This window comes from Mauremys mutica, chromosome 2 (assembly GCF_020497125.1).
Source record: "Mauremys mutica isolate MM-2020 ecotype Southern chromosome 2, ASM2049712v1, whole genome shotgun sequence".
NCBI classification, from domain to species: domain Eukaryota; kingdom Metazoa; phylum Chordata; order Testudines; family Geoemydidae; genus Mauremys; species Mauremys mutica.
In genome coordinates, this window is record NC_059073.1 from 123,753,024 (window position 1) to 123,769,287 (window position 16,264).

Consider the following 16,264-nt stretch of genomic DNA (forward strand, 5'->3'; position numbering starts at 1 on the left):
CCACGTCAGCCACACCATCTGGGGCTCCTTCACCTGCACATCTACCAATGTGATATATGCCATCATGTGCCAGCAATGCCCCTCTGCCATGTACATTGGCCAAACCAGACAGTCTCTACACAAAAGAATAAATGGATACAAATCTGACATCAGGAATCATAACATTCAAAAACCAGTAGGAGAACACTTCAATCTCTCTGGTCACTCAATAACAGACCTCAAAGTGGCAATTCTTCAACAAAAAACTTCAAAAAATAGACTCCAACATGAAGCTGCAGAACTGGAGTTAATTTGCAAACTGGATACTATCAGATTAGGCCTGAATAAAGACTGGGAGAGTTTGGGTCATTATAAAACCTAAACTTAATTTCCGCAGTGCTAATTTCTCCCTACTGTTGCTCACACTTTCTTGTCAACTGTCCATAATGGGCCACTCTCTTACCACTTCAAAAGTTATTTTTCCTCCCTTGATATCCTGATGTTAATTAATATATCTCGTTAGACTGACCTCACACTTGGTAAAGCAACCCCATCCTTTCATGTATTTATACCTGCTCCTGTATTTTTCACTTCATGCATCTGATGAAGTGGGTTCTAGTCCACGAAAGCTTATGCCAAAATAAATGTGTTAGTCTCTAAAGTACCACAAGGACTCCTAGTTTTTTTCCCCACATATTCTAAGGGGCCTTTCAAAGTGAAGCAGCCTGTTAATACCCCTGTAGTCATAAAATAAAAAAGGGGGCTAGTGGGTTACAGATTGTTGTAATAAACCATAAATCCAATGTCTTTATTAAGATCATGATTTTTGGTGTCTGGCAAAGTTATGAATTTAAGCTCCTAGGCTTGTCTTTGGAAAGTATTGTGCAGGTTTCGTTTGAGGATGGGGACTGAGAGGTCATGATTTATGGTTTATTACAACAATATGCCACTAATCCCCCTTTTTTGTCCTTTGACTGCAGGGGTATTAACAGGCCACTTCACCTTGAATGGTCCCTTGAAAGATGTATTAACTACTTACGCTAAACAATCTGTTCCAGCTTGTATTTAACTGTGACATGCTGAGTACCTTTTCTAGACCTGAAGGAGAGCTCTGTATAGCTCAAAAACTTGTCTCTCTCGTCAACACAAGTTGGTCCAACCTTGTCTTTCTAGTATCTTGGGACCAACATGGCTACAACAACACTGCAAACAACATTAACTGTGACTGGACTGAAATAAGATTCACATCTGTTGTACGTGTCTTGTGGGAGATAACAATCCCGTCATTTAACAAAATTCATGATCTCATGCAAAGATATTGTCATCATGCATTATCATAATTATGACACTTAAATTTAAAGGGGGGGGGAGGTGGGTTGAGTTTTTGTTTTTTAACATGGCCGCAGTATGCATAACATTATGTATTACAAAATCACCGATTTCTTTGCCAGAGTCGCACAGGGGATTTGGGCAAAATCTGAAACAGAGGCTCCCCTCCCTTCCAAAAAAATAAAAATTATCAAGGACCAGGGGAAGTGGAGAGTGAGCCCCCCCTGCACTCACCCCACAGTGATGAACCCTGTCCTGTGGGACTGGGCCTTGCTCCCCTCTCCAGGCATTGTGACCACTCAGTTTATGGGCCCTTTCAAACTGGGGGCCTGGAGCAGCCCTGCTCTTAGCATCAAAAGGCATGAAAACAAATTAAAAAATAATTTGCTTCCAGAGGTTTTGATCAAATTAATTAGTGACTGAATTAAGTGGGAAACAATAGGAAGGGTCAATGAATTCTTACATTTTTCTCTTAAAACTTATTTTCTATAACATTAAAAATCTAAACAAGAGAGAAATTTTCACTGACCTTCAACAGCTGTATCTCTGTGTTACCTTTAGCCCCTAAAAGGACCATGGCCAGTGCAGAAGAAATACTGACTGGCGAGAAAAAAATATTTCCTGTTGGGTTGGTTTCATTCAACTTTCTAAACAGATCGAGAGCAAAATGGGTGTTTGCATTACTCAGTTTCTCCATGGTTACAAGCTGAAAAATAAAATAAGTGCAATCAAGGCTCCAGGAAGTGATTTTTCAAAAACTAAATATCCTGCATCACGCAAAGCAAAGGTGAAACTAACAAAACAGCATTTGTAACATATGGAAATCAGGAATATTAACTTCAGTTTACCTTCCTCACACATTAACAAATTCACATAAATAGATATAACAGCTAGTAGATTGCTTACCCCAAATGTTCTGGTTACAACCTTACAGATGTTATATAATAAACTTCAGTAGCCTCTTATTTCTAAATTTGGAACAAACAAAGGTTAAGGAGGGTGCAGGAATGGACACTATAGTCCTCTTATTCCAAATTCACAAATTAGACACAGTCAAGACAACGGGTGGGTGACCTCCTCCTTGTTTTCCCACCAGTGGATTTATTAATTGTAATACACTAAGGCATCCAGTATAGTAGCTGGTGAAAGGTACTTAAATCTCCATCTCATCTGAGACCTGTTTCTGTTAAACAGACCACACCAAATTAAGGTCCTAGTCCTCCAAAGACTTACACATCTGCTTAACTTCATGCACTATGAGAACTCATCAAATTTACTGGTACTACTCAGTGTGTATCATGTTTAGCATGCGCCTAAATCTTTGCAGGATCAGAGCCCAAGAATGGAACCAAATGTGTACATGAGAGCTGGAGTTTTGAAATCAAAAGTGAAATACAGGATATACAAAGCCTGGGCCTGATACTGCAAAATCCTTTTGTCCGTTGATTTAACTTGCTCAATTTCTTTTGTCTGCCTATGCCTGCAGGCAAATCCCCCACTGATTTCAGGGGGAGTAAGCACTGCAGGATTTAGCCATTTATAATTCCTTTTCATTCTAAAATTTATTTTAAACTTAATAGTCTATATAGCTGACACTACAAATCAGAGCTTGCATCTGAAGAAGTGGGTATTCACCCACGAAAGCTCATGCTGCAAAACGTCTGTTAGTCTATAAGGTGCCACAGGATTCTTTGTTGCTTTTACAAATCAGAGCTGTTACTCAGGATCAGGAATATTGTTAAAACATGGTTTTGTCCCAAATACATACATACATACATACATAAACACATACCCCAAACCATGTTATAAAACTGTGCCCTGCTACGGTAGTTCTACACAAACTCTAAAATCTACAATTATCCCCTTTAACTGACAGCAAGGAATCATTCAGATTCAGACAGGTACTGACTGTTCTATAAAACTTTTCAATTACTATTAGCTAGGATGGTCAGTGATGGTTTGCCAAAAACTGGGAATGGGCGACAGGGGATGGATCACTTGATGACTACCTCTTCTGTTCATTCCCTCTGGGGCACCTGGCACTGGCCACTATCAGAAGACAGGATACTGGGTTAGATGGATCTTTGGTCTGACCCATTGTGGCTGTTATGTTCTTAACTTCTGCAATTCTGCTCTAATTCTCCACTAAAAATGAATTTAAAGCAAAAGAGAGTGTTTCTACTTTCTCCCAACACTGTAGGTATTTGCCTCAGTCTTTAACAAATATGGTAACAATTGATTTTTTTCAGACACAGAAAAAACAAACCAACCATATCATGTCACATAGGTGGAACAAAACTGTTTTAATTAAAATAAATAATTATAGCAATGTTTATGAATCATGCCACTGCCCCACCATTAGGTATTTGCTACAGCACAGACAGGCTTTCTGGCCTCTGGGGGTTTGTCCACACACTGAAGTTGTGATGTTTAACTGGTGCCGCTTTAAGTGTGAACGTTCTTACGTCATTTAAACCTGACTTGCACCCGTTTTGCTTCTGCCCGCGAGTGAAAATCGAGAAGGGAAATTATAAGAAAGGAAGGAGGAGGAGGAGGAACAGCTGCATCCAGGGCTTCCCCTGGAGGGCTGCGGAACCGGAAAACTTGCCATGGGCAGGTTATTGCGAAGCAGCTTCATCTCCCTGGGGGCGGGTGGGAGAGGCTCAGCCGGGACTGTGGGCTTTTCTCTCCTGCAGGGCTGTCTCCGGTCCCCTCTAGGCACGCAGTGAGGGGGGAGGAAGAACAGGCCGAGGCGCTCGGGACCAGCCCAAGCTGCACATTTCTAATACGCTGCACAGGGGGCAGATTGCAGGCGCCTGCTGGGTCCCCAGCACATGGCGCAGAGTCCTCCCCTTAGCCCCGTTTCTCGGAGCCAATGAGCGTCCCCCTCCCCTGCCCTGGGACTGGGACAAATTCCCACCGCTGCTGTTTCTTACCCTGCAGGCTGCAGCCAGCCGGGGAGTCACTGGTTCCAGGCCGTAGGAGAGACACGTGAACCGGTGACTCAGCCCTGTGGGCTTAGCCAGGCCGGGGCGGGGAGCGTGTGCGCGGGCTGGGCTGGGCTGGGCTGGGCTGCAGATAAGCCTTAGGGGAGGGAAACGCACCGACCGACCGAGGGAGGGTGCGGCTGCTCGGGGAGGACCGAGGCCGCCAGCCCCGCGCCAGCTGGGTGCGCTGTGACTGCCGGGGGAGGGGGCATGGATCGGGAGGGGAGGATGAGGGGAAAGTGGGGAATGGAGGGAGGAGATGAACCAGCTACGGCTGGGTGGAAGAGCGTAGGCACGAAAGCCTGTTTGGCTGGGGTCTGTGTGTAGGGTTGTTGTATCCCCGGGGGTCCCAGGACAGAGACCAGGTGTGGGAGGTAATAGCTTTTATTAGACCTGCATTCTCAGCACCTCTGCCTTTGCTAGAACTGGGGGTGTCACTAGGGCGAGGTTGGTGGTAGGGTCCCTAAGGCCTTTGTGGGCAAATGTGCCAAATGGTGGGCAGAAGAGAGGGGTAAAGGGGTAGGGGCAGCTTTCAGCATCAGTAGGTGGGAGGGGAAGGGCGAGCTAGGAAGAAATGGTGGGAAGACAGAAAAGAAGAAAATTAAGTTCAGAAGAGAAAAGGGAAATATGACAAGACATGAGACGGAAAAACCAGAGAACAGAAAGCTCATAATGAGGAAGAGGAGAAAAGAGATGTGTGTGTGCACACGTGTGCAAGAAAGAGGGGTGGGTCGGTCTGCCCAGGGGTGATAAATAGACTTGAAATGAATCGAATAGTACTGTAGATAGTATAGGAAAGGGGCTGAGACTGAGAGAAAACAGCAGACTGTTGTGTTCTCGCATCCTGCCTTTTCCTACAGTCTGTGCCCCAGTTTTCTGTTTGTGAAACAGGGAAAGTTGCTGTCTGAGGGTTGGCAGGCAGTGGACACCTTTCTCCTCACCAGTTGCCAGAAGCCCTTCCCACCCAGGCGCAGCTCAGGTTGCAGCATAGTAGTAGCAGGTTCCACAGCCACATTGTATTCCACTAGAAATTCAGCCGTAACTGTGATTTTTCTCTGTACTGTCTAACTGCAGTGTGTGTCTTGAATTTTGTTCTTGGCCCTGCACTGTAAATACAAAGCTACTCCACTGTATTTACAGTGTGTAATTGAGCAAAATTTGGCTCAATGTCTTTATTGAAGAATGAACAGTTTCCAAACAAAAAAAAATCCTGTACTGTGACCACAGTTTCCTCTCTCTCCAGTTGGATTTAGAAAAGGCTGCAACTGGTTGTTACAGTACTACTTTGTGTTGTTATAGCTCCTTCCAATGATTTCAAAATGCTTTACAAATAAGTAAACCAACTTTGTAACACAAAGATTATTTACAAATAGATGAATGGAGTTGGAAACCGGTTAATTTGCCCAAGGTCTATATGTCTCAGATCTGACTTCTAGCCCCATATATTTATTACAACAGCTTTAAATAATTCCCCCACAAGGAGTTTGGCAACACCTTTAGATGTGAAACAATGATAATACAATGAGGACAGACTGAAATATCCCCTCAAAACAAATTAAAAAATCTTTCATTAGAGAGGGAAGGACTTTAACATTTACCTAAAAAGTTTCAAAAGGGAGGAATGTGCATAAGAACAACCAGGCTAGGTCCAAATGATGGTCCATTGATCCCAATATCTTGTCTCTTGCCAGTGGTGAGTACCAGAGCTTCAAGGGAGAGTGTACAGAACAGGGCAATTTTGGAGAAATCTGCTGCTGTCTTCCCCTCTCAGCTTCTATCAGTCGGAGGTTTATTACCTCCCTCAGCTGAATGAGACTGACAAGATTTGCAGAAAAGATCTCTCAGCCCCTTATCCTGATATGCCAAGCTTTTGTTTTCCTCTGAAAAAGGCAGAGAGAGGAGCCCTTGCTTGTGGTTTTTTATGAACTCTGCAGGAAGCAGTGTGCCAGCTGGAAAAAGGTGCACAGATCTAGACTGCTGGTATTATCCACGCTTCAATGACATGGACAGTCTTTTCTGCCTCTGGTGAGGGAGCAGGCTGTCTCCCCCAGAAACACCTTTTCAACCACTGCCTTTTCTGTATGTTGCTTTTCTCTACTATGACGTGATACAGGATCCAGTAACTCCGTCTATTATTGTTAATGTTTCCCTTTTTTACTCAGTGGTAAGACCGTGTACATAGTTATGCTATATAGTAAACATTGTTCAAGTTAACTTAGTTTCTTTATCTGGTAGTTACGACATTGGAAGAGTTCATGGGCTACATGACTGAAAGGCAGAAAGTCTACACGACTGGGCCCCTGGAGCTACCTGCCTTTTTTTCAGCTGCAGTGCTGTATTTGCCTCTCTGAGTGCACAGAATCTCACTGGGTACTGCTGGCCGTGACATCATAAGGTAAAGAAAATACATTGCTAAGGAAACAACAAATGTTATCCAGGCCTTCATGAGTCTAGCTTTACAGGGGAGGCACCACTGATGTTCAGGTGACCATTTATTAGGTAATAGCCCACCTTTGACATGAAGATGACAAGAGCACCCTTCCCCTCTCTGTTGCAATAACAACCTTCAATTTTTAAAAGTCTCCAATTCCATTATTCTACCTACAATAGCTGCATATTTGCTGAACAGCCAGCTGGAAAGTCTTCCCTTCTTTTCCAGCTGGTGAGATGAGCTCCAGGGACTGTGTAGTCAGCACAGTTGTTGAACAGTTCTTCTGATTGGCTGCCGTGATATTTTAGTCAGCCCAAAGAGGAAAGCAGAAGGCAAGTAGTGAAGCAGCCCAGCTTACGTGTTGGGTATAGGACAGCTGTCCTCAGAAACGTAACTAAACCATCAGCTGAGGAGGCGCTTTTTTAAGTGCTTAACTATAGTTATATCAAGACTAACCAAGGACAGTTTACATTAAAAACAAAAAATGCCCCCATGGAATTAATAAGATGCATGCTTACCAGCCAATCATTGTGTTTGCACAGCATAGCCCATTTCCCCTCCCTGCGTAGATCTTGTTGAGACTTTCTTCCTTGAGGTTGTACAGTGCCTACCAATGGGGCTCCCATTCTGCTTGGAACCAGTGAGTGTTGTCACAGTATGAATAGTAACCATCACTTCAGCCCTCACTCTTATAAATACTTAACTACTGGTCCAAAAGAAACACTACAGCTTGCAGTATTGTCAGTTCAGTACAGTGTGTTAATAGTGTAGCTTTTTATTTAATAGACACAAATGATGGATAAATCTCTCCAAATATTATTACCTAAAGAGGACAATATTTCCTTTACTTACCAGAGATAGAGGAAATTCTCAGAAGAGGCCCAAACTCTGCAATATACAGCTCCTTGACCTCTATGGAGAAATGTTCTTACAGAAGTCTAAAAAATGCCAAAACTTCATGTAAGCTTCAGACCAACCTATTGGCAACAATATTTCACATTGTGACCTCAAACAAATCTGTAGAACTAAATAAGTTTGTAGGACTTTATGCTATAAGAGATGAGATTGATATTCTTTTGGGGATGGGGGAGAAATCTCACTGCCAGCTTTCCCTTTCATTCAAGAGGTGTCACACAACTTCGTAAATATTGAGCCTGTTATGTAGCTTATTCTTTTGGTCCTGTCTTAAGGGGTGTGTGGTGAATGATGTGCTGTTAATAGCTGCAGCATTCTACCCCTGAGATAGGTATACTTCAGTGATGGATTAAGTAATTGCTAGGCAGTAGTTTCCCTTAAACTTGTCAGTTTTGTCTTTTATAAAAGAGTACCTCGGTATTTCCTAATCTTCCCCTTACTTACTATGGGGATCACCTAGAAAGACTGAGGTGAAGTTAGTTATCTTAAAGGTACAATGAAGGCACAATTGGCAAGTCTATGGCATCACTTCACCTACCACAGAAATGCAGTCACCTCAGCTGGAACAGATTTTCAGTACTGCATACGAGCACTAGTTTACACCAGAGACTGAAGAACGGGTTAATGTATGAGGCTGTTAGGTTGAAGAATACCTTATCCCAGGAGTCTCAAACTCAAATGACCACGAGGGCCACATGAGGACTAGTACATTGGCCCGAGGGCCGCATTACTGACACCTCCCCCCCGCCGCCCCCCCACTCCTCCCTTTCCATGAGGCCCTGCCCCCTGCCCTGCCTCTTCCCACCCCTTCCCTGCCCCCATTCCAACCCCTTCCCCGAAATCCTCACCCCAACTTTACCCCCTCCCTGCCCCCAGGAGGTGCAGGAGGGGTGTGAGGTGTGGCAGGGGGGTCAGGGTGCGGCAGGTGGCTCAGGGAAGAGGGTTGGGGTGCAGGATGCAGCAGGGGGATCAGGGGAAGGGGTGCAGGGTGCAGCAGGGGGCTCAGTGCAGTGGGTTGGGGTGCAGGAGGGGTGTGGCAGGGGGTCAGGGTGCAGCAAGGGGCTCAAGGAAGGGGGTTCAACTGCAGGAGGGACTCAGGGGGTGAGCTCTGGCCCGGCATGCACTGGGGGCAGGGCAGACTCCCTCCCTACCTGCCTGCCCTGCCCCCGTGCTGCTCTGGGAAGCGGCTGGAACATGGGGGAGCAAGGGTACAGGGGCATGTGTTGCTGTTGCTTCAGGCACCGCCCACATCTCCCATTGGCCAGGAACAGGGAACCACATGTTTGAGACCCCTGGTCTAGGATATAGGGCACTGGGAGTCAAGAGACCTGGGTGGTATTCCCAGCTCTGCCAGTGACCGGCTGTTACTTTGAACAAGTCACTCTCTCCCCCCCCAACTTTGCCTTTCATCTAGGAGGTGTCAGAGAACTTCATAAATGTTGAGCCTGTAATGTAGCTAACTCTTTTGCTCCGCACTTAAGATGTGTGTGGTAAATGATGTGCTGTTAATAGCTGCAGCACTCTACCTCAGAGGTGGGTATATTTCAGTGATGGATTAAGTGATTCTTAGACAGTGGCCCCCCTTAAATTTGTCAGCTTTATCTTTGATAAAAGATGACTTCAGTATTCCCTAAACTTCCCCTTACTTAATATGGGGAACACCTAGAATGCACCGAAGACTGAGATGAAGTTAATTATCATAAAAGGTACAATTAGCAAGTCTATGGCATCACTTTACCTACCACAGAAATGCAGTCACCTCTGAACTGAAGCAGATTTTCAGTATTGCCTAGGAGCGTTAGTTTAGAATAGACTGAAGAACTGGTTAATGTAGGTTGCAGAATGCCTTAACCCACATTGGGATTTGGTCAGGACCCCTCTGCAAACAGCCCTTGCTTTTATTTTCTCTTTTCACCGTCTCGGAACTTAACACTGAAGCATGTGACTCTGGGATTTAAAAATCCCAAAGCTATGGAAGTAAAGCAGCACTAGCCCTCTGTTTAATTTAGTCATATGGAGCAACTTATATTCTGAGCTAACGTTAATTTTTTAGCACAGAATTTCTACTGCATTTGAGTAATGGATGACAATTTAAAAAAAATACACAAGCTGCTGGCAATAGTATAAATGAAGCTAACTGAAAGAGTCTCCCTTTTTTTTCCTGCCAAGAGAAAGAATCATGGGCCAAAAATCATTGCTGATGGAAGCACGAGCAACTCATCTGCCACCAATGATGTTTGGCTCCATGGTGACAATGAGGCAGCATGGATCTAAGCTACAGGGCACTGGACTGGAAGTTAGGAAATGCGGGTGCTACTCCCAGCTCTGCAAGTGACCTGCTGTGACTCTGGACAAGTCAGTTTACTTCCCCTTTCTTCTGTTTTGACTCCCTGTACTAGACATTGTACAATCACAATAGGCCCCCAGTAATGGTTGGAGCTCTAGGCACTACTGAAATACATATAATGAAATACATTTTAATAGTGAACTGACTCAGTTGGTAGGAGGGTTTCCCTCAATTTCCCCAGAGTTAAGGATCTGCTGTGGTGCATATCCACAATCAGTTCCCAGGGTAGCTTATAATGCCCTGTCTCTGCCCACAGGGACTGTTCCTTTTCACCACCTTCAAAGTCAAGTCAGTGTTTCTATAATGCTGAACTCTGTTCTAGTGCCTGTAGGGGCACGATTGTGAAGGGTCAGGATTTGTAGTTGGCAGAGGGAATGAAAACCTTGCATACAATCCAGGACTGGTATCTTACTGCAATTTATAATACAGTGAAAGGTTATTTTCAATGAGGTTTTCATTGACACTAATTCCTTACCTCCTCAGACTTCACTCTGCCAGGTTATGAGGTGCTGTTGGCAAACCTAGTTGGACACTGAAACTGAGTTAGCTGCAACACTCAGAACACCACTAAATTCTGTGTTCCAAGTTAACCACCCTTTTGCCTCTATTTACGTATGTTCTTGGCAGCCAAGTATTCTAAAGGAAGCAATAAATACTGGACTTGATTGGAGGTGGGAGCCCTGCTAGTGAAGTCTTAGAATGGCAGGGCCTGTCTCTGCTAGTTATCGATGGCAAAATTCACACAATGTTTGTTTCATTCACACTCCAGCTGAAGAACTACACAATTAAACCCAAACAAAACCTGACCCCACAGCACTTCACATCAGTTCCTTTATTGTTGGTTCGAGGAGCAGAAACAGCAATACCAAAATCACTGGATAAAGCCATTATGGCTGGACAGTTTATAGCATCATCAGTCTAAGTGAAAAAGATATAAAACTGCTGAGTTACATATTGCCTTCATGGTTTGTTACATTAGATACAAATAAGAGCTTTCGCATTTACGTTACTGTATATGTCCTGGAAGCTTATTATAATCTTTGCTATAGATAGAAAGGTCTGTCCTATTTCACAAGTGTTAAAAATATTAGTGTAACCCAGGTTAACTAGTGATAAGACACATGCAGAGTGAAATTCTGACCCCACTGAAGTCAATAAGAAGTTTTACCATTGACTTCAGGGGAGTTGACTTCATTCCTTGTCTTGAATAAGTACTTGCTCAATTTTCCCCCAAGAGTAACAGTTGTGTTAGCATCATTCATAAAAATCTGTTAGATGGCTGCATAGCTAGACATGGAAGGAACCAGTCTGGAAAATGAGCGAGGGAGAAGGGAAATTTGCAAAAAGCATTTGGAGGTCAGTCAGAAGTCAGTCTTCTTTCTTTTTCCTCTCCCCACGAGATCTTACCACTTGCTGCTAAGAAACCCCAAGTATGAGAACCAAATTTCTAGGGGAATATGTACAGAGATGGAGGGATGCAGTAAGCAAGGTGTCATGGCTAAAGATGGGCTCAAGTTAAGGAACCCTGCATTTATTAAGGTATACGGGATACAAGGGGTGCTTTACAGATAACTATGGCAAATGCCATTTTAAGTCTTACGGCTTGGAATACATATTAAATGATCCTGTTATTTAAAACTGTTGCTTAAATTTGAATAGAGGACTACAAAAAGCTGTTTCAGGCACAAGAGAGAAGGGTGTTTAGGGTTACACCATGTAATGTACAGCATCTGTACAAAGCTTGTTGCTTAGAGTGCAAAAAAAATTCCCAAGATAGTAAAATAGAAATAACTTTACTGTGCTAAGGGCTGCATTTTTTCTTTTTAGGGGGAACAAAATCTGCCATAGAACAGAATATTGCCAGTTTTGTTGTGCCGGATAAAGAAGAGGAAAGGATGGTCAGCAGTGAACTGTGGTACAATCAGTGCACATCGCATATGGATCACTGCTGCAGTAGCAGCTGCTGCCTCCGTGCCTTCTTCATTTACCTCCACAAAGGACTTGTGAACAACCTCAGACAGAACTAGGTCATTGCTGGCTGACATTCCAGATAAATCCACCTTGTTGCTGTCAAATGCATCAGCCATTCCCATGCTCTTCAGAACAGGCTTCAGATCATAAGCTTGCTCCAACTTAAATCTGGGTAAAAACACCTCCACTTCACCATAGTCCATCATTTCTGGATTTATCCACTCTGTAAGTTTCTCATAGGTAAGTTCTCTTTCCAGCTAAAGGAAAAAAGGTCAAAATTAAAGAGGAAGAAAAGCCAGGAATTTATACTAACAAAACAATGACCACTGTGTGTGTTTACACAGTAGGGATTAGCATCTTCTCCTAGTCTGGAGTGAATGCTACTGCTGTAGTCAGAAACAAAATATAAATGGCTGTCAGATACAATCTTATATTAGTACAGTCAAAAGGCCCTCTAATTAGGATCAGAGCCCCACTGTGCAATATGCAAGTACCGTCACAAGCCCATCTTTCATGGTGACAAGTTAATGCAATTGCACGTTGTCACTAGTAATGAAGTGTACTTTGCAGAGGTGACTACTGTGGGAGAGGCATTACTATTTTGCCATCCCTTGCCAACTCAGTAACAATATAGCACAGAAAGGAAATCAGTAGCTCTTGAATGGAGCTCTCCAGGATCTCATTCAGTCTGTCACTATGTTCTGGCTTCATCCCAATCCCTGGTGACCCCTCCTCTGGTCAAGAAGTCTCTCCTTTCACAACTTAACATATCTCTGGACATCAGAGAGAGCTGAGCCTGACAGTGACACATGGTATTCCCAGCTCTCGGGGAACAGATGCAACACCTCCACAGCTCTCCCACCCTGTGCTAATACTGGTAAGTTCAAAGCTTGGGACTTGAATTCACAGATCTAATTGAGATTTAGTCAAATGCTCTTCTCTGGCAGGATTTGAGGTTTTTATTCAGTACAAATGCCTTACCTGTTCCAGGCCAGTGGAATTATCTTGGATTTTATCAGGAAGCAGGATGATCATACTAGTCTCGTTATCAACATAAGGGAGATCAAGGATTTTGGTCTGAAAATCTGCTACGTAACTCATGTTAAATTTAGCTTTCTTGAACATCATCTGCACTGGTTTGGTCTCATTCTTAAAAAAAAAAAAAAAAAAAGTCAATGTCAACAAGTACTACAGAGCCAGCGTGTTGGTACTAAACCAGAAGAACTGGGATTCAAATCACACGAGACATCTGAAACTAGGCTGGACAGAGCACTAGAAAATATTGTAGGGAAGGGTCCTACCATTGCCCTTTGGGATGACAGGAAATGAACCAAAATTCTATCAGGTGTTTCCCATTTGTAATGCCCAGTCCTTTGAGATTTATTCTGAGGAAACCACATGTGTATTAGTTGCTTAGTGTGTAGCTTCCTATCAACAAAATTGTTAAAACACTGGACCTCTGTGCCTAAAGAGTTTCATACCTGGATTCAAGCCTGTTAGTTTACTGACATATTTTAAATCTTTGCTTCAAATGGACAGGGAACATCTTCAGCTTAAATATTTTGTTCTTTTAGGCTCAAAAGAAATGTCAAATATTTTAGTGATATTAAAATTAAATCCTAAAATTATAAAGCCACTAATGGTTTGAAATCCACTATCTCCTACCATTTCTCTTATGGAGCACAAGCTAGTGAGGCTATTTCATTATTTTCTTATAATTCAAGATGAGAAAATAAGAATTAGCCTGAAACTTTAAGGCCATTAATCCAACTTTTCCAAAGCTTGAATCTAAAAGGTTAGTAGGCAGGAGATTTCAAACCTCTGAATGCTAAATGGCAAATATGGCCAGCACTGCTATTGCCTGTTAATACGGAAAAGGAGACGTTGAGTGGACAGGGGCACAAAGCCAGATTTTCTTAAGGATCTTGATGGGTCTTAAGAAAGGAGCAGGCAGCAAAAACAAACCGTGATCCTGTGAGTAGTTTAACGAGAGTGGCTATTAGTAGAAAAAGAGAGTGGCTATTAGTGTGCTGGAAAGGCTGTTGAGAGTGTTCATGGTTGATACCACAGAGGAGCTGAAAAGGTCAGGTAGCATCTGGATTTCTGCATGCTTATCTGAACTCCATTTCTGACCGTTCTTTATGACTAGTCAGCGTAAGCAGGCTGAAGATAAGAGTGATTTTTACAGTTTGTTCTGGAAGCACTGAGATTTGTGGTCATTCCTATGCCTTATAAAGTGAATTCCATAGCTGTGGGTCATCTGCCCTCTTCCACTCGAGTTTTTGTGACTGACAGTTCTCTCTCCCCTAATGTATTCCTTTAAAGGTTATATTCCCTGTCAGGGGCGGCTCTACAAATTTGGCCGCCCCAAGCAGTCATGCCCGGGAAGCGCCCCCGAGCCGCGGGAGCAGCGGACCTCCCGCGGGCATGACTGCGGAGGGTCCGCTGGTCGCGCGGCTCGGCTGGACCTCCCGCAGCTGCGGGCGGTTCACTGGTCCCGCGGCTGCGGTTGAGCTGCCGCAGTCATGCCTGCGGGAGGTCCAGCCGAGCCGCGGGACCAGCGAACCGTCCACAGTCATGCCTGCGGGAGGTCCGGTCCTCCCGGGGCTCCGGTGGACCTCCCACAGGCATGACTGCGGCAGGTCCGCCGGCCCAGCCTGCCGCCCCCCCGGGAAAGGGCCGCCCCAGGCGGGTGCTTGCCCCGCTGGGCTCTGGAGCCGGCCCTGTTCCCTGTCATGAAGAAAATGCAGTCCTCTGGTAGCTCAGGCCAGTTTCATTGACAGCTTTGAAGATTAGAGTCAAAACCTTAATATGACCCTGTATTCAATGGGGAGTCAGCATAGTATTGATTTCCTGCCCACCCCCAAAGAAGAAAAGGGAAAACTAAGCAAATTCACAAGTTAGGGCTCTGTCTGAGAATGGCCTGGTATGAAAGATTGGAACCAACTCCTCAGTAGGTCTAAGGCAGGACAATAGCATTCTATCAAATGCTTCAGAGAGATCCAAGAGTGTGAATGTATGTCTCTTATCCATGGACAAGAGCAGGTCATCCATCAACACTACTTGTACTGTCTGTTACCTATCAAGATCCGAAGCCCAGATTTGGGAAGGTCCACTATACAGATGGTAAGTAGGTGTATCCACTTGCATTTTCATTACATTATCCACAAATAGGAAGGAGGTTAGACCCCCACGCAGTAATTAGTAAAGTCTGTGGTTTCCACTCATGACTTCTGGAGTGCTGGCCTGACAACTTGTTGGGCTGGCCGATAAAATTCTCTAACAGACGATGTTAAGAGATAGCAGGGATTCCAGGCACTCCTGAATGTCTTTACCCATCCAGGAAGGGATGGGTACAAGTCACACAGGGTGGCTCACATTTCATTCAGTTTCTTGGTATGCAAATGGGCTGAGCTCTTCAGAGTCACCTTACCAGTCCCTGTTTGTGCTATTTGTAGACAACCTCATGAGGATGGATGAGCTTCTCCAAGAAGGAGGGCTGGCCTATTGCCACAGTCAGACTGTATTATGCCTTGGGGTAGAGTGGATGCACTTTAAGATGAGGAGATTTGCACACTGATGTGAGTAGCTAAAAAAAAGGAACCTGATCTAATTTGTGTATCAATTTAATGGTGGAATACATTTAAAAGCAAAAGTGATGTTGTTTTGTTCAAAGCTTGCTGTAAACTGAAGTGTTCCATGTGTAAAAGCATCTGAACGCATGCATCTTCCCTTCTGCTTGTAGACAATAAGGACCCAATTCTTCTCACTTTTTTTTATGCTATTGTATACCCAGTGATGAGCTGCCAGAATGTTAATAACTGGTTCCCTACCGGGTCTTCGGTGGCACTTGAGCCGCGGGTCCTTCGCTCACTCCCAGTTTTCGGCCACCCTAACTGCCCCCCGGGGCTCCACCCCCTACCCAACTCGCCCCTCTCCCTGTCCCCTGACTGCCTCGATCCCATCCACCACCATCCCAACAGACCCCTGGAACTCCCACACCTACTCAACCCCCTGTTCCCCAACCCCTGACCGCCCTCCCAGAACCTCTGCCTCCTCCCAGCCCCAGCCCAGCCCCCTTACCATGCTGCTCAGGGCAGTGTGTATCGATACCACATGGCCCACTGGAGCTCGCTGCCCCATCCCCTTACCTTGCCACTCAAAAGCGGCAGGAGCTCAGAGCTGCCCAGGAGCAGTCCAGAGCGCTGGCACCGGGCTCTGCAAGAGGGGGGAAGGCGAGGGAAGGGCCAGGGGAGCCTCCCCAGCTGGGAGCTCAGGTGGACCGGATGTGGCCCACGGGCCAGA

At 44.7% G+C, this 16,264-nt stretch overlaps 1 protein-coding gene across 1 annotated transcript in view; it reads right to left on the minus strand.

The window, feature by feature from the left end:
* The window catches only part of LOC123363200, a 41,150-nt gene that overhangs the window by 9,070 nt on the left and 15,816 nt on the right, over positions 1-16,264 (minus strand). Inside the window, exons 6-10 of the mRNA XM_045004082.1 lie at positions 12,941-13,108; positions 11,815-12,216; positions 10,796-10,906; positions 4,245-4,676; positions 1,838-2,014 (exon numbers count right to left, since the gene is read on the minus strand). Of these exons, the coding sequence (XP_044860017.1) occupies positions 1,838-2,014; positions 4,245-4,676; positions 10,796-10,906; positions 11,815-12,216; positions 12,941-13,108 (1,290 nt within the window). The remainder of the gene's footprint in view (positions 1-1,837; positions 2,015-4,244; positions 4,677-10,795; positions 10,907-11,814; positions 12,217-12,940; positions 13,109-16,264) is intronic.